Source organism: Macrobrachium nipponense, chromosome 32, assembly GCF_015104395.2.
Source record: "Macrobrachium nipponense isolate FS-2020 chromosome 32, ASM1510439v2, whole genome shotgun sequence".
NCBI lineage: Eukaryota > Metazoa > Arthropoda > Malacostraca > Decapoda > Palaemonidae > Macrobrachium > Macrobrachium nipponense.
The window spans coordinates 9,295,542-9,320,918 of record NC_061094.1 but is presented as its reverse complement, the minus strand read 5'-3'; the positions used below and the strand labels follow the sequence as shown (position 1 = coordinate 9,320,918).

General features: G+C 39.2%; 1 protein-coding gene across 1 annotated transcript in view; it reads right to left on the bottom strand.

Annotated features, from left to right (window-relative positions):
* The window catches only part of LOC135207192 (dynactin subunit 5-like), a 45,830-nt gene that overhangs the window by 10,183 nt on the left and 10,270 nt on the right, over positions 1 to 25,377 (bottom strand). The window contains exons 2-3 of the mRNA XM_064238762.1: positions 23,659 to 23,846; positions 11,143 to 11,257 (exon numbers count right to left, since the gene is read on the bottom strand). Of these exons, the coding sequence (XP_064094832.1) occupies positions 11,143 to 11,257; positions 23,659 to 23,846 (303 nt within the window). The remainder of the gene's footprint in view (positions 1 to 11,142; positions 11,258 to 23,658; positions 23,847 to 25,377) is intronic.

Below are 25,377 nucleotides of genomic sequence, written 5' to 3'. Positions count from 1 at the left end.
AATGAATGTGAGATAATTAAGATAACCTATAATAAAATAGTGGGACAATTAATACCATATGTTCACTAATAGGTATTATTTTGTTCAAAAAAAAACAACAATTCCGTAAAACACAAAAAATATATGTACATAACAATCAAAATATAATAATGTTTTGCAGTTCAACTTGTGAATTTTAACAATAAGTATGACTATATAATATATTTTACCATATCGATCTTGAAGTTGAAGAGTCGTAAAATTCTGAGGATGGTCCGGGAAAAGGATTTGTACTTTGTGATTACGTATCGCTACAACACCATGTGGTATTTTCATACCACTATATTGATGACGCATCGCTAACGACACACTGGTGTTTTTCATACCACTATACGTTAAAGTTTATAAACATGACATAGAATCGACTTTGCGACTTCGTTCACTTTGATATTTTTAACGATACAATAACTATCATTTGTACTACTAAAACCATCTTCACATAAGTAATTTTTCGTAAGATATGTGTTGTTGCAAAAGCTAGCTTATACATAAAAGGCTTTTATAATTTAAGTCATCTTAGATATACACATGCACCCAAACTCATTGTGGGGAAATTTACTGCTGTTTCCTCGGATATTGAAATACTTTAGCATCATTCAAACACTTTAATAATATAATGCATAAATACTAGGCTATACATATTTACATCGTATACAAATACTACATACAGTTATATACACATACTTTTATATACAAAGTTAACAGTTATATACACATACTTTTATATACAAAGTTAATCATATGAGTAGTGATCAGACGACAGCTGTGCACTGGACTACGTACGCACTACTTGGAAGATAAAACGAACAAAAATTTTTGTTGTTGTTAGTCGCTGGATAGATTAACATTTTTCCAGAGATTAAAAAGCTGAATTTTGTTTTGAAGGTATGCAACCGCGATTATTATATTATTGTTTTCCACGAAGGAATATATAAAGAAAATTATTGAGTAATTTTTGCCGTCAGCAGTCAGAAAATCACGAACATGGTAACGTTCAAACCTGTCGTGCCATCCATGGCGTATGTCTATAAATAGAACAGAAGCAGAGGGCAGTCATTGGAAATAACAGATCTCCATGGCTACCAAACCAACCAACCAATCAGGTGTTAGTTATACTACTCTGTAATTATTTCTTAGAATGAACGTTTACACACACGAAGCTAACGATGATGTATGTGTTTTGCATACAGTACGTAGTTTTAGTTTTTTATTACACGTATTAGTGTAATTTTATTTTTACGATTTCATGAAGAATAGAATGATTCCTTCTCATTACTTTGAATGCAAAATCGGCTTGAAGATTCTTCCCAAAAAGCAAAAAGAAGAGAAAAAAAAAAATCCTTAGAAGATGATACCTATTTACTAACGCGGTTGACATACCTTCAAAACAAAATTCAGCTCTTTTATCTCTGGAAAAAAATGTTAATCTATCCCAGCGACTAACAACAACAAAATTTTTTTTTTTTTTTTGTTTGTTTTATCTTCCAAGTAGTACGTACGTAGTCCAGTGCACAGCTGTCGTCTGATCACTACTCATATGATTAATTTGTATATAAAAGTATGTGTATATAACTGTTAACTTTGTATATAAAAGTATGTGTATATAAACTGTATGTAGTATTTGTATACGATTGTAAATATGTATAGCCTAGTATTTATGCATTATATTATTAAAGTGTTTGAATGATGCTAAAGTATTTCAATATCCGGGAGGAAACAGTAGTAAAAAATTTCCCCCCCCCACAATGAGTTTGGGTACATATGTATATCTAAGATGACTTAAATTATAAAAGCCTTTTATGTATGTATAAGCTAGCTTTTGTAACAACACATATCTTACGAAAAATTACTTATGTGAAGATGGTTTTAGTAGTACAAATGATAGTTATTGTATCGTTAAAAATATCAAAGTGAACGAAGTCGCAAAGTCGATTCTATGTCATGTTTTTCCTAACGCGTTGACTTAAAGGAGAACGTTATTTTGGTTGTTTTATCACTGGCACAACCCCATAACAATGCAGTGTATGTATGATAATTCTAAACTATTATTCACTACCAAAATAACGATGATATTTTGTATTGAAAATAATGTTACGTATATTCCAAAACATTATTACTACGTAGCATGAAATAGTACTATAAAAATTTCGAAAGATAATCTTGCTGTGAACGCTACCATAATTTGATTTTCATATACGTACGTACATTTTGTCAGCTGGCTGGCCTCGCATAGATAAAATTGATTTCACTGATATGGAATTACTCCACGAATAGCCTTTTTATTATGAAGATATGACGATAATATATAAGGTAAAAAATGCTTTTATGTATTTCGTTTTACGCTTCGTCGCCAATAACAAACAGCAAATACTTACGATAATCTATGACAAATAGCGTTTGTATGACTTCATTGTTCAGAGAAGTTATATACGAATACTGCCAAAATAATAATGAAGTTCGAATTAATTTTAGCCTTAATGTTATTACTACTGTAATTACACTACCACTACTATTAAAATTTCTAAAAGTTTATCAAAACAAAAAATGTCGCTTTTGAACGCAACCGTATACATAAACCATTTTCGTACGTAAGGTATATGCTTACATTTTGTGGCTGGCCACTCGACGATAAGTTGAGTGCAATGATGTGGAATTATTCTTCGAATAGGCTATTTATTATGAAGATATGACTATAATATATATGGTAAGAATGGTTTTATTACCTTTATTGTCAGTTAATATCATAATGTGAATGTTTTGTGTACGTTGGTGGTTATCGCACTGCAACTACGCTTAGCCTACCATGAACGTCTACATAAACCTTGAATAGGCTATTTATTTCGAAGATAGGACAATAATATATTAGGTGAGAATGGTTTTATTACCTTATTGTCAGTTAATATCATTATATGAGTCTTTAAATGAATGTTGGTAGTTATCGGACCACGGCCGAGGGTTAGCCTAACCGAAAAAACATCGCATACGCAACACAACCCAAACCAGTGAATGCAGCGATTCATACCAGTGATGTTACATGACAACGGTCCACGAAAAAACCCTGATTAACTGGATCCGTGAATACTGATCCGTGAATAAGCGATGCCCCACTGTATTGATATTATGATACAGATTCCAAATTTGCTTTAAGAATTTGAATTTGAATTATGTTTGTAGCGTTAAGGCCTTTTCCCGTAGACAAAGCTACTGAATCATTTAAGCATTAATGATTCAAAGATATACTCCTTCAATAGTAAATCCTGTTTTAGATTATTTTGAAGATGCATGGATTGGTCGTCCTAAAGACGTCATCGATGTAGTCCTATGTTTGAAATAATATGTGTCTTGTTTTGACAAGAGTCGATACTGATTTGCCTAGGACGAACAATGCACTTGAAGGATGGCACTGAGGTTTTTTACAGCAAGTGTCATCGCATCATCCAACAATATGGAAGTTCCTAGACACTAAAAAGAGAGCAGCATTTGCAAGACATTCATATTGCAAAACTAAGAGCAGGGAGCTAACGGTGAAGAGTTCTAAGAAATACCGTGACTATATAAAAGGCTAGAAAATGAGTGGCAACTTTAATGAGTATTCAGTAGTAGAGTATTTGCACGCTGTAGCACATAAACTTGCATTTGTAAGTAAATTTTATTTTATCCTGAATATATTTTAATATATATTTTTTATTTTAAAAAATTTTCTTTTGTATATTTGCTTTTTTATTCTTTTTACACTTTTGTTTGAATAAAGAATTTTGCATTTCGAATGAATGTTATTTTAACACATCGTTTGAATAAAGAATTTTGCATTTTGAATAATTATAATTTCTTATAATTGCCCTTTCGAATAACTTTCATTCTAACAATTTTCCATTAGAAATAAATGTTTTTTGAATATCTGTTTTCAAATAATTGTTTTCCAAACAATGTTCACATAATTAATAAGAGAATTCTAAGAGAATACATTTTTTATTAAATAAGGTTTTGTTTATATTTACCCAGTAATTATATAACTGAAGCCCACCTGCCTCCCCTCTGATGGACATTATGCATAAAACAGAATGAAGTGATTAGCTAAGTCATTCCTAGTATAGTATTGACGTTGGGGGACGGCACTGTATACCTACACTGAGCAATCGAAGCGCTACCCGCTAAATTTCAATTTATGCTGCTGTACATGGAAAACTAATAGCTATACAACAATACTGGGCAAGAATATATATAAAACCTTATTTTATTATAATAATATCATAATGCTTATAATTCATTTATTCAGGTAAATGACCAGGTGTGGCAAATCTCCAGTCGGTTTAATTACTTACTTCCTACAAAGATTAAGTCTATCCTAATGTTAAGACTGAAGGTTTGTTTTGTATATGAACAAATGACAAATTTATTAAATTAACTTGTATTCTTCAAACTTCTTAGTGATATCCATCCTGAACAGATGAACATGCGTCGGGTGAAATCTCAAGATCAAACCAGAAACATAGGCTCTTGCATCCGAACTCTGGGGAATAGACTCTGTAGAGTTCCTCTTATTCCCTCGTCCATAACCGTTGTAGCCCAGAAAGTAAGCGGGGGAAAAAGAGAGGAGGATTGACTCTTCTTGCCCGCTCTTCTCGGAACTAGCGGGAGAGGGCGATAACGTGCGTGATCATCAACTTGTAGTGATGATAGCAATGCACAGACTTGGGAAAATACATTTGCCTAAGTGAAAATGCTTCCTGAAGGGAGAGCAGATGTTCTCACCTACCAAACATAGCATTCTCTTCCTATAACTGGTTCATTCACATAAATGCGATAGAGTTCAGTGGAGTTGAATGCACCAGAACTTGCCACGTCTCACCACACGTCTTCTCCGTGATCGAAACTTCACGAAGAGGACTACACAGAGAACCTCCTCCCTGAATTCACATGATGGTGTTGAAGTGGTGACACATAGGGGCTAGCAAAGAGTCCACTAATGTCAACAAACATGAATAAAGAGACTGCGTTGTCGGGCGTCTAACAGCTAACGCCAAACTACCAACAGCTGGAAAGCGCCAAGTGGGTGTGATGCCCTCAGATGGCGCAGAGCACCTGGACGGGGACTGGCGCTCGACAAAAAACGCCCAATATGAGAGAGATCCAAGCACCTAGGCGCCAATACCTGGTGCTTATCGTGTACCAATGCAGGAACAGAGTTCTGATCCACTTCCTCTTCAATAGACGACAAGTCGGCATCTCCACCTTAAAGAGCATATATGTTACACTGCTACGAACATCTAGGCGCTAGTACAGGTGTTCAATATTAATACTAATTAAGTATAATAAATACCAAATTTGTAACTAATTTGTATTTTTCATAACTAACAAACCTGAGGTCTTAACATTAGGATTTACTAGCGCCAAGCTGGAAACCGGTAGAATTAAAATTACACTTGTGAGATCCAGGGACTAATGGCATCTATACCAGGTCACGGGGCATGTATACCCAGAATGCCCACGGCTACCTGTGACCCATCAGTTATATTTCTAACCCAGTTTTAGACTGCTAGAGGGGTGGTTCGAGGTGGGCCTTTAACTGTTAAGACCTCAGGTTTGTTAGTTTATGAAAAATACAAATTAGTTACAAATTTGGTATTTGTTCATACACGAAACAAACCTTCGGTCTTAACATTAGGATAGACTTACTATTGGAGGGAGGTAAGTCTCTACAACTGACTGGGAGTTTGCCACCTTATCCATTTCCGAATATATAGGGAAATTCTAAGAGATGGACAATGAACCTAGGACCAAAGATATAAGCGGATCTATTGGTTTCCTCCCACTGGGTGTAGATACCATTCTACTGTTTACTCTTGTCCCTTGCGACTGGATCCACCATTCACCCCTCTTTTCCTTATTATCCAGAGGGGTGTGTTGCTACTGAAAAGTATATCATCAGCTAAGATAGCTTCACAGTATGGCTGACCATCTCACCTGCATCTAGTCCGTTCCAGCACATGACGGTAACTCTCCTCATATTGCCCGTAGTTAAGGAGTAGGAAGAAAGTAGTAAAGAAAAAAGACAGTCATCCCATTCATTCTACTTTCATACCTTCATCTTAGACTAGACGCAAACTGACCCGCCAGGGGCACTGGATGAACTATATCACTTGTTGCCGCCACCCACTGGACCCAGGAAAAGGTGTCCAAGGATCTATGGGGGTCAACATCTTTCAAATAAAATGAGGTGAAAGTTGTTTGGCGCTTCCACACGCCAGCTTTCAGAATTTTATCCACAGACATGTTCTTCTTAAATGCCAGGGAAGCACTCACACACCCCTGATGTCATGAGCTCTAGCTCCCACCATGGCTATCTGACCCTCTGTCTTCCTGCAGTATAAGCATCTCTGATCGTCTCCCTTAGCCAAAATGATATTGTATTCTTAGACACTTCCTTCTTGTTCCGTCCTGTACTTACGAACAACCTCTGGCCCCCACCCCGGCCTGAGGTGCCTTGTTCTCTTTAAGTACTTCCCTTAGTGCCCTGGAATGGGGCACAGGAGGCATTTTCAGCTTTGTTCGTTGTCTACAAAGTCTGCCAAGGAAGGTATGGTAAAGGAGTCGAATCTGCCGTCTACTATTGTTGGATTTTGGGTCTTTGCCACGATTCTGGGACAAACTCACACACCATTGATCTCCAACCTCTCGAGTGCTTTTATGAGATATGAGAGGCCATGTAGCTCCCCCACCCTTTTGGTTTGAATTCGATGACTACTGAGCACCACTCACTAAGATGCCTTTCTGGCAGCATTCAGTCGAAACCTATAAAACGCAATTCCAACAAGTCTCGACCAAGGGGGAACCTCATCTGACTCCCTTCGACTGCCCAGTAATGTTTTCCCTTTGGACTGGGGCAGAGGAGTAGGACCTTGACTTCAGGTCTGGATCATCCGAGGGACCAGATAGCCACTATCTTACTACACATCCATCAAGATGCCTTTTCATTGGCTGTCTGCCGATACCACGGAATAGCTACAGGTTCGATTGAGGGAGCAACTACTGAGGGGCAACCCCCTTGGACTCCCTTCAACTACCAGTATATGTATGTTTTCTCCCCGGTGCGGCCCGGTGCGAAGGAGCAAGACAGTGACTTTAAGTCTAGGATATCCAAGGGGCCAGATAGTCGCCTCCTCCATCTCACATCCAGAAAGACGCCTTTCCAACGGCTGTCTGTTGATACCTGGGAACGGCAACAAGTTCGACTGAGGGGGTGACTACCTGTATGTAAGCCCCAACATCCCCTGGACCTCCAATATGTCTTCTCCCCAGTACAATGGAACAGGACAGTGACTTTAGTTTTAGTCTAGGAAAATCAAGGGACAAGTAGCCACCTCCTCCACTGCACAACACTTCACTGTTACATTGCTAAATTCATGATAATCAATATAAAATGCTGGCAAAGACATGGGATGGAAGCAATGGAGCCAGGCACAGGAGCAAATAACTAAGAGAGAAGGGCTAGTCGGAGCGAAATGGCGACAGCTTTGGGAGGCCCATGACACTGGGCGTTCAGCACCCAAAGGCACCCGAAACACTGGGCGCTTGACAACCATAGTCACCCAAAACACTGGGGCACTTGACAGCCATAGGCGTCTGAAACAATGGGTGCCCAAAGGTAGACGCTCAGACACTGGGCACCGCCCGTACACTCGCGAAAAAGACAATGGAGAGATGCCGGCGCCTCTGGTAACCTCAGTTATTGATTACTTAATGAAAATAATCAATCAGTAATAGACTTTTATCGACTTTATATATCTTTATCTCTATGAGAAATTCTGGCATCTAGGCATGAAAGCATGCTAAAATTGTATGCATAACATTATGATTTCGTATTTTCAAACACTTCTGTATTCAAAATAACACAAATGTATGTGTACATTTTTTCATATTAAAGTATCAAAGCATATCTGACTTTAATACTGTAAATCACTGTGCTTTTATTCTCTAATTAGCAATAAAAGAATAAAACAAATATAATTTAAAAATATACGAAACAGCATTTCATAAATCCAGATATGTATATGTACATATCTTCAAATAATGAAAATGTATATGTTTACCTTCTAAAATAAGATTTATATCAACAAGCAGTTTTCATATTAAATTCTCAGTAAATCCAACTCTGATATAAAAGAATAAAACAAAGATTACAATAACCGATTAATCAAATAGAAATCATTAGCAGAATTATCATGAATTCAAAGTATAATTGAATTCAGTAACCAAATACGCGCCCCGCTAATTGACTTAAGTGGCCAGTGCTCCAGTCCACCAAGCGAGCTGGAGGCTAGAAGCAAACGTTCACAATTACATGACATCCAGGCACTTCCTTTCCTTCTTACAATATCCAAAAGATACACTTGCAGGAAGGTAAAGATCCATTATATCCTAGCATTCGTCCACAAACCAGAGAAATCCACACACTGAAACACAGAAAGAAAATGGTAGGTAAACAAACCATCTTTAGTGAGAGAGAAAGAACAAAATGTCCTCACTCAAAGGCGGTAAGAGAGTACTAGTGAGGTCACGAGTTGCGGCTGGGAATGTGGGTGGTCCCACTTATCTCATGACTAAGGACAAATCCCACCAGTCCCGTGCATATATAATTTTATTAATTTTTACCAATTTCCACCTGGCACTAGAAGATTTATCTTAATGTTGAGACCAAAGGTTTGTTTTGTATATGAACAAGATTAATTTTTCTGGAATCCATATTTGGGAAAGAGAGTGGTTATTTACAAAAATGTAAATGTCTTCTTAACCCTCTTACGCCGAAGTGGTAAAAAAAAAAATTGCCTCCCGTGTGCCGGAGGTGTTTCAGAGTGAGCGCGGAAGCGGAAAAAATATTTTTTTCAAAAAATCACAGCGCACTTAGTTTTCAAGATTAAGAGTTAACTTTTGGCTCCCTTTTTTGTCATTGGCTGAAGTTTAGTATGCAACCATCAGAAATGAAAGAAATTATCATTATCATATATAAATAATGCGATACGTATATGATAGCGCAAAAACGAAATCTCATATATAATTGTATTCAAATCGCACTGTGCGCAAAACAGTTAAAGGTAACAAGTTACTTTTTTTTCGATGTAATGTACACTAAATTGCAATCATTTTGGTATATAACACATTGTAAAACGATAAAAGCAACACAGAGAAAATATTATCACAAAATAATGGATGAATTCGTAACGCGCGGACGTAAACAAATATTTTTTTCAAAAATTCACCATAAATCTAAATATTGTCCTAGAGACTTCCAATTTCTTTCAAAATGAAGACAAATGATTGAATATTACTATACTGTAAGAGTATTAGCTTACAATTGCAGTTTTCGCCCATATCTGACGAGTTAAAGTTGACCGAATGTCGAATTTTTTTATATATATATTTTTTATATGCAATTATTTCGGAAATAAGAAAAGCTACAACCTTCAAATATTTTTCGTTTTATTTTACATGAAATTGCGCACATTTTCATATATAAAACTCTATGAAATGCCTAATATGAAATGGAGCAAATATTCCGAGAATGGGACGTACGCATTTCGGAGATTTGTGGCGGAGAATCCGCGCGCGGAGTGAAGGAAAGATTTTCTTTTAAATTCACCATAAATCTAAATATTTTGCTAGAGACTTCGAATTTGTTTCAAGACGAAGATAAATGACTGAATATTACTAGACTGTAAGAGTTTTAGCTTACAATTGCGTTTTTCGACCATTTCGGTAGAGTCAAAGTTGACCGAACGTGGTTTTTTTTCTATTCATCGTGATTTATATGCAAATATTTCAAAAATGAGAAAAGCTACAACCTTCAATTATTTTTTGTTGTATTTTACATGAAATTGCGCACATTTTCATACATAAAACTTTATGTAACGGCTAATTTAAAATGGTGCAAACATTACCACAATCGCAGTATTTTTTTGTTTTTCGGAAGAGTTACTGCGGCGGACGTTGTAAAGAAAATGTTATTTTTTTCACAAATTCACCATAAATCGAAATATTGTGCTAGAGACTTCCAATTTGTTGCAAAATGAAGGTAAAAGCTTGAATATTACTGGAATATAAGCGTTTCAGCTTACAATTGCGTTTTTCGACCATTTCGGTAGAGTCAAAGTTGACCAAAGGTTGAAATTTTGGCAATTATCGTTATTTATATGAAAATATCTCAAAACTGATAAAAGCTACAATCATGAGTATTTTATTGTTGTATTCTACATAAAAATGCGCACATTTTCATATATAATACTTCATGTAACGGCTAATTTACAATGGTACAAAAATTATGTCAAAGTGACGAAATAATTTCCGAGATGTGTCACAGATACTTTTTAGTGCGGCAAGAAAGAAATTGGCGCTTGCGCGCCTGCATAACGATTGTAAACAAAACAACACCTTGATCCGTGAACTCCCAGCATCCCCCAAGGCGTGTGATTCAAAAGTTTTAGGCTGGTAGGCCTATAAGTATTTTTCCGCGAATTTTAAAAAAAAACTTTTGTAAGTCGACATAAAATACGTCCAGTCGGCACACGGGAGACAAAAAATGTTGACGTAAAATACATCCAGTCGGCGTAAGAGGGTTAAATTAATAGACTTTTGGTTATTTAATCAGTTGTTTGAGTCCTAATTGTACTTTCCACAGTTACAAGATCACATTTCAAAGCACAGGGTGTTTCAATGGTTTCACCTTGAAATGATAAGGTGAAGACTCAAAAGCCATAGAACAGAAGTCCACATTTGCAAAGATTAGAAAGGACATCATAAGGTGGGCAATCTCATTACCTTGTTAATCGCCATCATAATGTAATCAGACATTTAGGAATAGGTCTTCCATGTTAGGAGCAACTTTAGAGATATACAAATTGTATGGGTTATACTTCCTGATTACTAAAAACAAATACTAGAGCAAAGGAGTGGTAAGAAAAATTCTATTTCTGCAAAATGACGTTTCTAACTATAAAGCTTTTTAAAACTTAAGCCTTTAATTCTAGGGATTAACTTGAGATTGAAAAGTCATACAAGAAATTATTTTCGGAGGTTGCTACAAAGGGCAACAAACACTTTTGTACTTACAATAACACAGTTTTTCCCTATGTAAACATAAGAGCCAATTAACTGGCAAGCATTGACCAATTGCTCCTCTCCAATGTAAACATGATCTCCAATGTGAAGTGGGAAGAAAGCAACTCTGAAAATCAAACAAATTCCAAGTCGTATTATAAAGATATTTTGTTTTATCTCTTATCTAAATTAGTAAATGGATTACATGTAACTTGTAAAATTCTCACAAGAAACTTGTCAAAATATATAGTGTATTTAAGTACATAATTGAACTTAATTTATTCCAAAAGGCTGTTTAAAGCTAATCAGCTCAAGTACTAAAAAATCATTCCTCATGAATAATAATGTTAATTCAATTAATCTATTCCATACCCTCCAAAAAAAGTATTTTAACTCAATTTTAACACAAAGTTTAAAAGCACAACACACTTTCATAAAAAAAAACCTGAGCAAATCAATACATAGATAAAATTTATGTGAAATTTAATTTTGCTTGACCTGCATTTTGGAGAGTTGGTAGAGTAGGATGTGGAAGGGGAAGAGTGAGAAAAATGATATTGTTTGGAATGGGAGTCTTCTTCCATAAAATCAGCAGGCAACTGAGCTCCCAGGGTTCTTTCTTTTTTCAGTTTCTTTGTGCTCTCTTCCTGGGCTCACAGAATCTCTCCTTACTAGAACCTTTCCAATGAAATTTCATTTGCCTGCATTTCAAAAATGTTCCTGAAGTGAGGCATAGCACTAACATTCAGCAAGTTTATGACTTAGTCTGCTACTGCTGTCTGGATGATTTTACTTGGCAGCATTTTTCTCCAAATTGGCAGCATCCCAATGCCTTATCACACTGTGTATACCATTTTCATTAAATTTCTCAAATCTCCTATGACCAGATTTGAACACTTCACAACTTGTATCAGTACTCACTCCAGGGGTGTTTTACAAAAGATTAGAAGGCACTGGACAACTGATTTTTATTATATAAATCAACAACAATTTCTCAACCTCTTCAACTATTAGCAATCTTTATTTTTTAGCCATTGAGTAAAAGCTGTAGGAAGACTTACTCATTTCCCTTTGTTTCAACAGATATCCATACATTAATGCATCTCAGCTCATACAATTTCTGTCAAGTTGTATTTGCTCATCTGAGTGCCAAGCAAATGGGCGACTATTGACCAATTGCTTTTGAACAAAGCATTTTAATGCAACGAATTATTTAAGTTGAGAGGATAACACTATACTACACAGATTTATTCAAGAGAAAATACCTTTTATTATGCTTACTACATCAGCAATTGAAGAAAAAGAAATACGATTTATAATGATAACTTCTACTACTAATCTCCAGACAATAAACCTAGTAAGGGGACACCATTTCAGTGTGCCTTGTATGGTGCACAGCACATGGTGCTGAAGGTTCACTGAAGGATCCTTTTAGCACCAGCTGCATTATGGTCTTCCCTTTACCTATTAATCATTTCTTCTGGTCTCTCCTTACTAATGTGTTCAACTTCTTTAACTTTACCTTGCTCTACCTCCTCAGTCAAGAATAAATCCTTAAGCTAAGCCTTATGAGATTTTCGAAGGCAACTCAATGATTTTCTTAAACTACGTGAAAATTAAAGAAATAGCTAATAAACATCAGAAATCTAAACAGTAAAGGAGTAGCAAGACAATAAACTCTCATTTTGTGGTGCAATATGATCTTCCAATATGCCCAATGTTATACCTCTTAATCCTTTGAGATTTCAGCCCACAACTAACAATGACTGTTTCATAGTCATACAGTTTCTTGCTGATCTCTAGACACACTTTTCTTAGACCAGTCTGATTAAGTAGGCTGATGATTTTGATGTGATTTCAAAGCTGAATAATAGTTTCTATACTGTAAAACCTTCCTCATGCACACATGTTCAAGATGCTGATCCGAAATCATGGTCACAATTTTCCCCCAAACATGCAATTATAAAGACATGAAGTAGTAGATCTATGAATGACAGTATGCACAGACACACCTGTGGACCATCAAACAGTAGCAACTACTCTGTTCATTTTATCATAGACTGTAACTGATATGGTGAGAATGAAGCAATGGTGTACTCTGTACTGTATCATATGATGGATGTGTTTGTAAAGAAAATGTGTTTTATTCTGTAAAAACTTAATTTGTTCATAGCAAAACTATCAATAACAGTAAGCCCACATTGCTACTAAAATGATTTGTAGTACTTTATCTATAGCAACTGATAATCCTGATGAAAAGATCATCCAAGCATTAATTTGGGATGTAGCTGACCATAACTGAACGACTTTCTTGAGAAGAAAAAGTTGTAATATCTCACGTAAAAAGTGGCAAGGCATGCCTACAATCCGTCATAAAGGCCGTAAACCAAAAAGGAGTTGTGAAAGCTCTGGTCCCATGCAGCTCCTCCCTAATTTGCCAGTGCATATTCTCTTTGAAATGCCAACATCTGATGGATGAGCTGTGTTAGTTAATAGATTACTATGTTCTTGGAGGCCTGAATCCTCCACTTGTGCATCAGCAAGGCAAGACCCGAATCCTCACCTTCTAAGTGCCTGACCCTCACAAGGCAGTGACAGATGACGATGTCAAAAACATAACTGGACATGAAGGCCGAAACCAAGTTAGGCATTATAGACCAACCCCTAGAAAACCAAACTATGAAGGAAACAGACAACATTGTAGATTTACAAATTATATAATTAATGTTTGATATCAGAACCTTTTTATTTAATTACCTTATGTGAAACCACTCAATATATACAGTATTAGTCTGACTGGCCAAAATTCAGTCAAATACCTATCAGCTTGTGTTTTTTTGCAATATCTTGCATAAGTGTGATGACTACCTAATGAAAGCGAGTGATACAAATATTTAATGTGAAACGGACAAACTAAATACACTCAAGTGGAACATTTACAGAGCAAGAAAAATCATGAATGAGGTAGGTCATAAAAGAAACACAGCACCGTACATGGAAACTAATGAAAACCATGACTGTCCAGCACCTTACAGACAACAAGGATACCAATACCATATGGCTCCCAACACAGAATATTGTTTCCTCAAACTAAACACCATAAACAACAGATAATGATCAAAAAAATGCCCTAACAAAGGTAAAGATGAAAGGAAACTAGCCAACTAATAATAAACAATACCAACAGGAAAACAGTGACCGATAGTATATGACAATGGGTACTAATGAAGCATGAGAGGGGAAGGGGGCAATGGGAGGAGTTCCCCAACTTCAGTCCTCTTCATTTGCTGAAAGTAGCACAAGCTTGTTGCCTAAGCACTACAGTCTGAAGCTGTCCTCTATGCTTTCCTTTGTTATCAAGGGTTTGGTTCCAATGCAGAACTATGCACATTGAACTAAACTCTGTTCAGTGAAGACAGACTGACTTGATTCTCCTCAAGTCCCATCCAGATCAATGGATACTAACTTTGAGAAAGCTACATCTCCAATCTCTGAATCTATGTAGTATCTCATCCATTCCTGTCTACTCTGTAGACAACAGCAGACATAATGTCCCAATGTACCAAGAACAGATTTACAGTATACTGCATTCTCCTCAACTGTCCCTAGACAAACAAATCTGACCTGACAAACTTTCCTGTGGACACAACAGAACTCAAGATTTTACATTAAGTATATGGTTAGGAGAAATTAAACCTAGTAGTTATTTTAGCTGCCCAAAGAATTCATTGTTACTCAAGTCTTAAAGTATCCAACCTCTCATGATCTCCTTAATCACTCCTGTGAAAAGAGATGCTGACTATTATGTCTGCTATCCTTCACTCTAAAAATCTGAAGCAGTTACGAAGTTCAAGAAACTTTTCAAGAGTGAATATCATTTCTAGGAGACTTGAGTTTATTAAGGTGTTCGCTAGTGTAAATGTTCAATGTAGAAACAATCTATCTCTTAGCTTAAGATAGGTTCTCATGATTGTTGCTTACAGATTCCATTAACTTACTGTTGGTAACAAGGCACATTCCTACCTGTTAGCAATAGCAGCAATTTCTCTTAAAAATTTCTACCTGGATTCTGCCTCTCTTGGTGAAAGAAGACTTCTATCACTTCTAGACAGATGATCAGTATGAGGGGTTACCATGACCTAGTCATAACCTGACTTAGTGTTTTTCTCACCCACCCACCCCTACAAATAATCTAGAATAAATCCAACAGTAATGATTCTTCTGCTATAAGAAGCAGGGAAGATACCTGTTGCCTCTTCAAGGATAAAAGCTTCAACAATCCTTGAGTCTTATCATAGGATGCTTTATCATACTGAATAAATTGGTATTCATTTTCCTTTTCCAGTAAAACCTGAGCTCTTCTAAGTCACCACCAAATCTCATCCTCTATAATGTCAACAATGTGTCTGGCATCTTTGAAGAAGATTGTAAGGAAGGTTTACAATCCATCTTCACCAAGGATTCCTCACTTAAAGTCAGGCTAGGTGAGACTTTTAATTTCTGAGAGGTAGCTGAGGCTACTGATGATTCAGAAGGCCTCACCACCAAACTGTTGGTACACAGTCCTGTAGTTTCATCCATAGTTACAGCCTTGGAAAATTTGAAATGCTTAACTCATAATGTAAAGAAATATGAAGTTTTTATGATAAAACAAAGTTTAATGTATACTTACCTGGCAGGTATATATATAGCTATATTCTCTGTTCCACCTGGCAGAAATTTTTCAAAACTCCTCGGCAAACGCTAGTAACCTATTAGTAGTTCAGGCAACCACCACCCCCGTAACCGTGGCGCTAGCGCTAGGAACCGTTCCCAATTGGGCCAGATTTCTCTGAACCCTGTCTCCTGAGGGGAGGCGGTGGGAATTAAATTATATATACCTGCCAGTAAGTATACATTAAACTTTGTTTTATCATAAAAACTTCATTTTAATGTATGACACTTACCTGGCAGGTATATATATAGCTGATTGACACATTTGGAGGTGGGTCAAAGACAGCAACATTCTTAGAGTATAAAAATATTATTAAAATATTATTAAAACTCCAGGTTCCTTACCTGCTAAGGTAGCTGACTTCATAGGTCCTGCCTCTAAGCCTGCTTAAACCTTAGTAGCTCTCAACAAGGAAGTGTCCTATATGTTGAAGAAGCTAAGACTGGAACCGACAACTGGACGTGACCAATGTGTTGACAGATCTTGTAGCCCTTCTTATGCCACGGCATTCCAAGCTAGTAATAGATCATTTACCTGAACTACACACACACCAATCACCGGATAATACTAACAAGACTGAGAAAAGTAAACCGCACACTTTTCTCAGACGACCAATAAACACAAACACCATCACCTAATAAAATCAACTAGCTTAAAAGAAGGTTATGGGGTAGTAAACTCCTTTGCCCAATACTGTACCAGAGGACACGTATGGACCTAGCGTCTGACAATTATCAAAGGTTGTCTGAACATCCCTAAGATTAATGAGACGCAAATATTGAATTAGTTCTCCAATATGTGGATTCAATAATTTCCTTGAGGGCTAAATTCTTTTTAAAAGCTAATGAAGTCGCCACTGCCCTGACTTCATGAGCCTTCACTTTCAAAATACCAAAGCTCTGCTCTTGACACAGCATATGAGCCTCTTTAATTAACTCTCTCATGAAGAAGGCTAGAGCGTTCTTCGTCATGGGTCTACTGGGGTCTTTAACTGAACACCACAGAGCATCAGACTTCCCTCTGATATCTCTTGTTCTTTCCATATAACACCGCAACGCTCTCACTGGCAGAGAACTCTTTCTTGCTCGTGAACCCACTAATTCAGCCAAACCCAAAACTTCAAAGGATCTTGGCCAAGGATTAGCTGATTCTCATTCTTGGCCAAAAGAAACCTTCTGGAATGAACACACTCGCGTTGCCATGTCTCCATCCCACCTTCTTCGATATGGCCTGAAGCTCCACTAACTCTTTTAGCAGTTGCCAATACTACTAAAAAGATAGTCTTTCTTAGCAAGATCTCTCAGAGAGGCTTCCTCTAAAGGCTCGAATTTGCTAGAAGTTAAATACTTCAAGACCACATCAAGGTTACAAGCAGGTGGCCTGCATTGTGATTGTTTCTTCGTACCAAATGACCTAATCAGATCTCGAAGGTCTAAGTTATTCGAGATGTCTAGGTCCCTGTGTCTAAACACTGAGGTTAGCATACTCTTATAACCTTTGATTGTCGAAACTGACAAGCGTAAATCCTTCCTCAAGTATAGAAGGAAATCTGCGATTTGGGTCACAGAGGTACTGGATGAAGACACTTTCCTGTTCTTACACCACTTCCGGAAATTGTCCCACTTCGACTGATATACTGTGATTGTGGAGGTTCTTCTGGCTCTAGCCACTGCACTGGCCACTCTCTAGAATATCCCCTCGCTCTGACCAGACGTTCGATAGTCTGAACGCAGTCAGACCCAGAGCGAGGGTATTCTTGTGAAACCTGTCGAAGTGGGGTTGTCTGAGTAAATCTACTCTTAGAGGAAGAGTCCTTGGCGTATCCACTGTCCATTCCAGTACCTCTGTGAACCAACTTTGGGGCCGGCCAAAACGGGGCTATTAAGGTCATCCTCGTTCCTTGGCTCTCCCTGAACTTCTTCATCACTTTCCCCAGTACCTTGAACGGAGAAAAGCGTACAGATCTAAGTTTGACCAATCCATCAGGAATGCGTCGACCGCCACTGCTTCCTGGTCTGGAACCGGAGAGCAATAGGTTGGTAACCTTTTGTTCTGGCTGTCGCAAACAGATCTACTACTGGACGGCCCCACAACTTCCACAGGCTCTGGCAAACCTCCATGTGCAACGTCCACTTTCCGTCGAGAGAAGTTGTTCTCTTCTGCTCAACAGGTCCGCACCCACATTCTTCTCTCCTTGTATAACCCTGGTGAGTACCACGACCTTTTCCCTCTTCTTCCGCCAAAGCAGAACTTCCTTTGCCAGATTGTAAAGGGGAAAGGAATGAGTTCCTCCTTGATTTCGGATGATATGCCAGCGCCGTGGTGTTGTCCGAGTTGACCTGCACCGTCTTGTCTCGAATCAACTCTCTGAAGTGCTTCAAAGCCAAGAAAATTGCCATCAGTTCCTTCCTGTTTATGTGCCACTTTGTTTCTTCCTTGCTTCCAAAAGTCCCGCCCGACACCTCTGAGGGCCTAATGTCGCTCCCAACCACGTCCGACGTCGAAAATAAAAAGACAGGTCTGGGCTCTTCTGCTGAAGCGACATCCCTCTTGCTAACCTGCCTGGAGTTAGCCACCACTTTAATTCCTCCTTTACTTCGGCCGGAATTAGAAACTGGAAGGAATCCGGTTGCAATTTTCTTGGCCATGAATCCTTCAGGAAAAACTGTAGAGGTCTCCTGTGCAGTCTTCCTAAAGAAATGAACCTCTCTAGCGAAGAGAGTGTGCCCAGTAGACTCATCCACTCTCTTGCTGAGCATCGGTCCTTCTTTAGAAAGTCCTGCACCTTCCGAATGCATTGGGCTTGCCTTTCGGGGGACGGAAAAGCCCGAAAAGTCACTGCCGATATCTGAATCCCCAAATAAACTATCTGTTGTGGGGGATCCAATTGAGACTTTCCCATGTTTCTACTACCAGACCTAGGTCTTTTGCTAAGTCCAATGTTTGACTCAAGTCCTCCAGACATTGACTTCTTGATTGGGATCTTATCAACCAGTCGTCCAGATAAAAAGACACTCTGATCCCTCTTAAATGTAACCATCTCGCCACATTGGACATCATCCTCGTGAACACTTGAGGGGCTGTGCAAAGGCCGAAGCATAGGGCCTTGAACTGAAAGACCCTGTCCTGAATCACAAACCTTAGATACTTTCCTGCTTTCCTGGATGAAGTCGGAATATGAAAGTATGCGTCTTGTAAGTCCAGGGTCGCCATCCAGTCCCCTGGACGTACCGCTGCCAGTACTGAATCGTTCGTCTCCATAGTGAACTTGGTCTTTTCTACGAAAAGATTCAGTTGACTTACGTCCAGAACTGGCCTCCAACCTCCCGAGGACTTTGCAACCAGGAAACAGCGGTTGTAAAATCCCGGAGATTCGTGATCCAGAACAGGCTCTATGGCTCCTTTCTCCAGCATGGAAGCTACTTGCTCCCACAGAGCCGCTTTCTTCACTAAATCGTTGTAATTTGCCCCGAGGGCTCTCGGAGATGTTGCGAGAGGAGGTCTCTTCAAGAAAGGAATCTTGTACCCTTCCCGAGCTACGTTGACAGCCCAGGGATCTGCCTTCATATCTTGCCAAACTTCCCAGAAACCTTGAAGTCTGGCTCCCACTGTCGTCTGGAGGACTGAGTTCTCATTCTTTAGAGGGGGTCTTGGCTCCTCTTTTAGCGGGTACTCTCTTACCCCTAAAGGCGGGTCGAGCGAATGTTCTTCCTCGAAAGGGCTGTTGCGAAGGCCTAGTATCCTTTGGAGTCTTCTCACCAACTTGGGTGGTAAGAACTTCTTAACTGAAGACGAGAGAAGATCTTGAGTGGCCTTCTGAGAAAGGGAGAGAGCTATATCCCTAATCACCTCTGAAGGAAACAGCTGTTTCGAAAGAGGAGAGAACAGCAACTCCGATTTCTGAGAGTTAGAAACTCCTTTTGAAGCGAAAGAACACAACAGCGATCTCTTCTTAAGTACTCCTGCTGTGAAATAACGAAGCCAGTTCATTCGTTCCGTCTCTCAGAGCCTTGTCCATGCAGGACATAATGCTCTTAGCTGTTTCTAAATCCTGCGAATCCTCTTCTTCTAGGGAGTTCGCTAGTGCTCCCAAAGACCAATCCAGGAAATTGAAGACTTCGAATGTTCCTAAAAAATCCTTTAAAAAGATGGTCAAATTCTGAAGACGTCCACCAGACCTTAGCAGACTGTAACGCCTGTCTGCGTGAGCTGTCTACTATACTGGAGAAGTCCCCCTGGGAGGAGGCAGGTACTCCCAGGCCTAGACTTTCTCCAGTAGCGTACCATACTCCTGATTTAGAAGCTAACTTAGCTGGTGGAAAAAGAAAAGAGTATTTTCCGTTCTTTCTTATCCTTCATCCAGTCATTCACACGTTGAAGGGCCTTCTTCGCCGAAATTGACATCGTCATTTTAAGGAAAGAGGACTTCTTTGGAGTCCTAGTCTTGGAAAACTGTGATAAGGGGGATAACGGAGCTGTCGGTTTAAATTCCCCCTCAAAAATAGCAATAAGACGTGAAGTTAGAACCTTATAATCTGAAGAAGGTTCCGTATTCTTTTCCTCAATTAATTCCAATTCCTCTTCTGCTGAAGAAATGTCTTGTAACTCATTGTCGTGTTGACGCTTCGTTGACGGAATAGCGTCCTGCCGCCTCTCGATGTCCTGCCGCCTGCGTCCTGCGTCCATCGTAGACACGCCTGCTTCCTGTCGCCTGCGTCCTGCGTCCATCGTAGACACGCCTGCTTCCTGTCGCCTGCGTCCTGCGTCCACAATTGGTCCCGCGTCCTGATGTTTGCGTCCTGCTTCCTCCGAAACCATTCTCTTCCTGTGTTCTGCGTCCTGCAAAACCAAGCGATCGCTTGTCCTCCTAGCGCCAGTGCGCCCTGAGTCCTCGGCGAACGCGTCCTTGTATTCCGTTTTAGAAGACTTAATGGGAAGGAAATCGTCCTTACGCCTCGAAGATTGCTTGCTCAGGCGGATCCCAGGACTTCACCAGAACTGCCAGCTTGGACTGCATTTCCCTTAAGAAACCCTTCGTACTATCCTCCTGAATGGTAGACGACGAAGGAGGAGGATTACGAGCGGGACTGCGACCTAACGGAGAGCGATCTTGCACTCTACCCGACGGAGAAAGACGAGGGGAAGATACACAAGAAGATGGAGGAGATTCTCCCATCGAAATACCAGGCCGAGAAGGACGTATAGCGCCAGTGCGCCCTGAGTCCTCCCTAGCACGAAAAATCCTTTTCCTCTTGATCGGAACTGCGTCCCCGTCTTCCGAGGAGGACAACACCTCAGGACTACTCCAAGCCTCACGATCTTGAGCATGTCTCTCGAGAGCAGTTGATGTCCTGAAAGTCCTCTTGAGGGGGCGAGACACCACTGCATACCGACGTTCCTCACGCGGAAGTCGAACCTTCCGAGGACGCACACTTCCCAGTTACGCCTTTTCTGCGGCGAACTGCAACAGCCTGGGAACTTGCAACAGGACTGTTCGAAGGGACGCCTGACCGCGACAAAACCTCTCTCGCCTCCCTTCGACTGTCGACATGCCTTCTCCCTTGGGTCTGGGAGCTTGACAGAGGTCTAGGTCTAGGAGCACGAGAGAGACGATCAGACGCCCCCTCCACTACACTTTCACTGACTCGAAAGCACTAACTCTATCTGTAAGTCGCTGTATCTGGTCGCCCATGGACGCAAGGGCAGCGAACACCTTCACAATATTTGTATCGTTCGCCTCCTCCGATACAGCAGCGGGCGCAGGAGATACCTGGGGAGAAGGAACTACCAACTCTACATTAGAAGGAGCTGGAGAGGAAATACATTCACTCCTTTTACTAGAAGAATTTGACTTCTCACTACGAGAAACAGATCTCCTTACACGATCTTTCTCAAGTCTCTCAACATATTTCATAAATATCTTCCATTCCTTCTCTGATAAATTCTCACATTCAATGCATCTATTCTCCCAAGTACATACCTTCTCCCTACACTTCTTACAAATGGTATGAGGGTCGACCGAAGCTTTCGGCAATCTTACCTTACACCCCTCTTTTACACACACTCTAAACATACTTCCAGTATCAGACATCTTTAAAGAACAATCCAAAGCGAATGCCAAGCTAACGTTTCCGAGTACAATACCAAAAATCCATGAAAAGTCAGCAACGAGAATGAAAATCCTAGCAGGGAACCACCAACAATGTTGCCGGTTCGGCTGGCAGAGAAAATCTGGCCCAATTGGGAACGGTTCCTAGCGCTAGCGCCACGGTAACGGGGTGGTGGTTGCCTGAACTACTAATAGGTTACTAGCGTTTGCCGCGAGTTTTGAAAATTTCTGCCAGGTGGAACAGAGAATATAGCTATATATATACCTGCCAGGTAAGTGTCATACATTAAATTACCAATTAAGAGTTAGATATCTCTACAAAGCCTAGTTTAACTGTCTGAGATGTAGTAAATGAAAAAACTTCAATTGCACTAGGTCTAATGTGCTTTTGTTTTGGCTATATATTCAAGTATCACCAATGAGAAATGTTTTAAAACTTATTTTACTTATCAAAACTACTCTTTTTAATGATTAATAGTCTACTACATTATTCATATGAAACTTGTTTTATTCATTTCATATGTGAGCTAGCTGATTCCTGCATTTAATATCAATCCTTAAGCTATTTAGGATAGCATAACCTATTGTAATGATGTCAGAATCCTAATACTAATTGAAACTTTTAACTATTTTGCTTTACCAATTATTACCAAAGTGGATTGTTCTACTCTGCATTCGCTTAGTTTACTTAATCGTGCAAATTATCTTTCATGCTGTATCTGCAGCTTCCCAGAAAGTAAAGTTCCAGGCTGACCCTAGGCTAAGCATAGTTTATGGTAGCTGATGACAGACAATGGCCACCTGCATTTGAGACACAGAATTTCCAAGGCTACCTCATTATCAATGGCCAATTCAGTCTTTATGTTAAAAATATCTAGTGAAGTTAACATTTAGCTTCTTTACTATATGTTAACATTTCCTTAACATTTCCAGCATTTTTAATGCTTTATATGTTTTTGTGAATATATAATCATTATTCACAGTTCACATATATTCAATGGCATTAGTACTTTGTCAAAACTGACTGAATTAACATATGGCATGCTGTAAGCCTGGGGTCATTTATCACGAAAAACCAGTTATCCAGAACACACTTGGTCAAGATGACTCTGGATAAGACACTTTCTACTGTGCAAATGATTTACTGTCTCTTGCAAAGAATTTATTGGTTCATAATACTTCCCTTATTGGCCCACCACCAGAAAAAGAGTACTTAATTTGCAATAATGACACAACCTGACCAAAAGGGGTATATAAGGCAAACACTCATAAACAACTTAGCTATGACAAAAATAATTAATGCAGCTGTTCATTTAAAGACAGACACTATTTACCATTAATATTCTCTAAGAAAAATTACTAAAAAAACAAAGAAGCCTAAGAAACATTAGCATAAAACCTAAAGAATAAATGTAAGGGAGAAAAATTCATCCAAAACTAGGAATAACAATGAAAAGTGTGCTCAGGTTGAAGATACAGGAATGACTGGCAATCACTGGTTGCACTGAGGTTTTAGGACATGTGGCTGACAGAGCTCTCTCTCTCTCTCTCTCTCTCTCTCTCTCTCTCTCTCTTAGCTAGTAACCCCAAGGCAATTCATCAATCTTTCTTTGCTACAGCAGTATACGATAACAAATAGTACCCAATACTGATTACAAGTAACACTCAACATTATGTTTAGGAAGCCAATTCTTTAGTAACTTACCCTTTACTAAACTTCTTGAATGGAGGTCTAATAACAGCCTTTGAAGATATGACGCAGTGACGACCAACTCTGACATTTGCAAGATCTCCTCTAATAATAACACCACTCGATACGATCACTTTGCCACTTAAAACTATATTCTGCGAGCCACACAACACACTTTCACGGCAGACGCGATTTCCAGTTGCCTGATAGAGAAAAAATAATAAAACTTAGTTTCTTAAATGTAATCATAAAAAACTTGTTTCATTAACACAAAACACTGACTGACAAAAAGACCAGCAGCTTCCAGTTGCCTGAAGGAGGAAGAACATAAATTTACTCCTAATTTAATTCTCCATGTGCAATTGTAAAAAAAACTTATGCTTCATCAGTACAAACCACTGACTGACAAATACATCTTCAAATCTGACATAAGCTTCAACTGCTTGTAACAGATAGCAGTTAGATCTGGAGGAGACTAATGAAGCTACTCACAGGGGAAACTTCTCCCACTTTTTGCTCACTGAGCCTTTACATTTTGAAATTGCCAATGAAAGTTTGAATTTTGGTCTACCGTGTAGGGAACCTACTGCTGTACAATTGTTCGGTAAGACACTGCAATAAAAATACAAATTTATCAAAAATTTGTCATTTGCTCATACACCGAACAAACCTTCAGTCTTAACATATATAGGATAGACATACTTGGAGGGAGGTACAAGTACCCTGAACCGGCTGGGGGTTCAGCCCACCTGACCACACTTCCTAGAAGAATGAGTTTTAAAGAAGGAAGTCTGAGCCTGTGAGAGAATAGATAAGCATGTATCTAAAAACTCAGCCTGCTGGGATTACACACAATGAGACATGTCAACATTCATTCCATTCATGGAAGTTAAAGAGAACTCTATCTGTTCAAGCAACAAACCACTTCTCCCTCCCTCCCTTGCCAGAGAGAGGAGTAAGTGCTACTGAGAAGCAGATCTGTCTATTGTATAGGAACAAACCAAATATGTAACTGAAACCAGCATGGCTGCCGCACTCACCTCTATCAGACCAGTTCCAGCGTATGATGTGTCTATTCTTCAACCCGCCCATAGGAAGAAGAAAGGAAAAAAAGGAAAAGGAGACCAGCCAACTCACTCATTCTCCCACACAACCAATGAAAAAGTGTCCAAGGACCTGTGGGCTATGTCCTTCAGGTAAAAGGAAGTGAACGTGGTTTTCTGAAGCCAGGAACCAGCACTCAAAACCCTATGAACAGACAAGTTCTTCTTATATGCCAGAGAGGAACTCATTCCTCTGATGTCATGTGCTCTAGCCTGCACAGATTCAGTGTCAGAACTAGAAGGTGAGGAGTATGCCTATTTAATTAATTCTCATGTAGCCAGAATGAAATGGTGTTCCTGGACACTTCCCTTCTGGACCAGTCTCGCTGCCCACCAACTCATTTAGGGAGGGAATTGAAAATGAGGCAAATCTGTCATCGTGCACTGAGGAATCTTGAGTCTTAGCTATGAATTCCGGGGCAAATTCGAAGGCCACAGACCCCAAACCCCTGGTGTGTTTAATGTTATAACTAAGGCCATGAGGCTCTCACACTCTCTTCGAGGAAGCCAAGGCCAACAGGAAAGCTGTCTTTAGAGGCATATTCCAGTCTGATGATTGATGTAGTGGTTCAAATGGAGGTCTAGTGAGACTAGTCAGGACCTGAGTAAGACTTTACACAAAACATGGTTC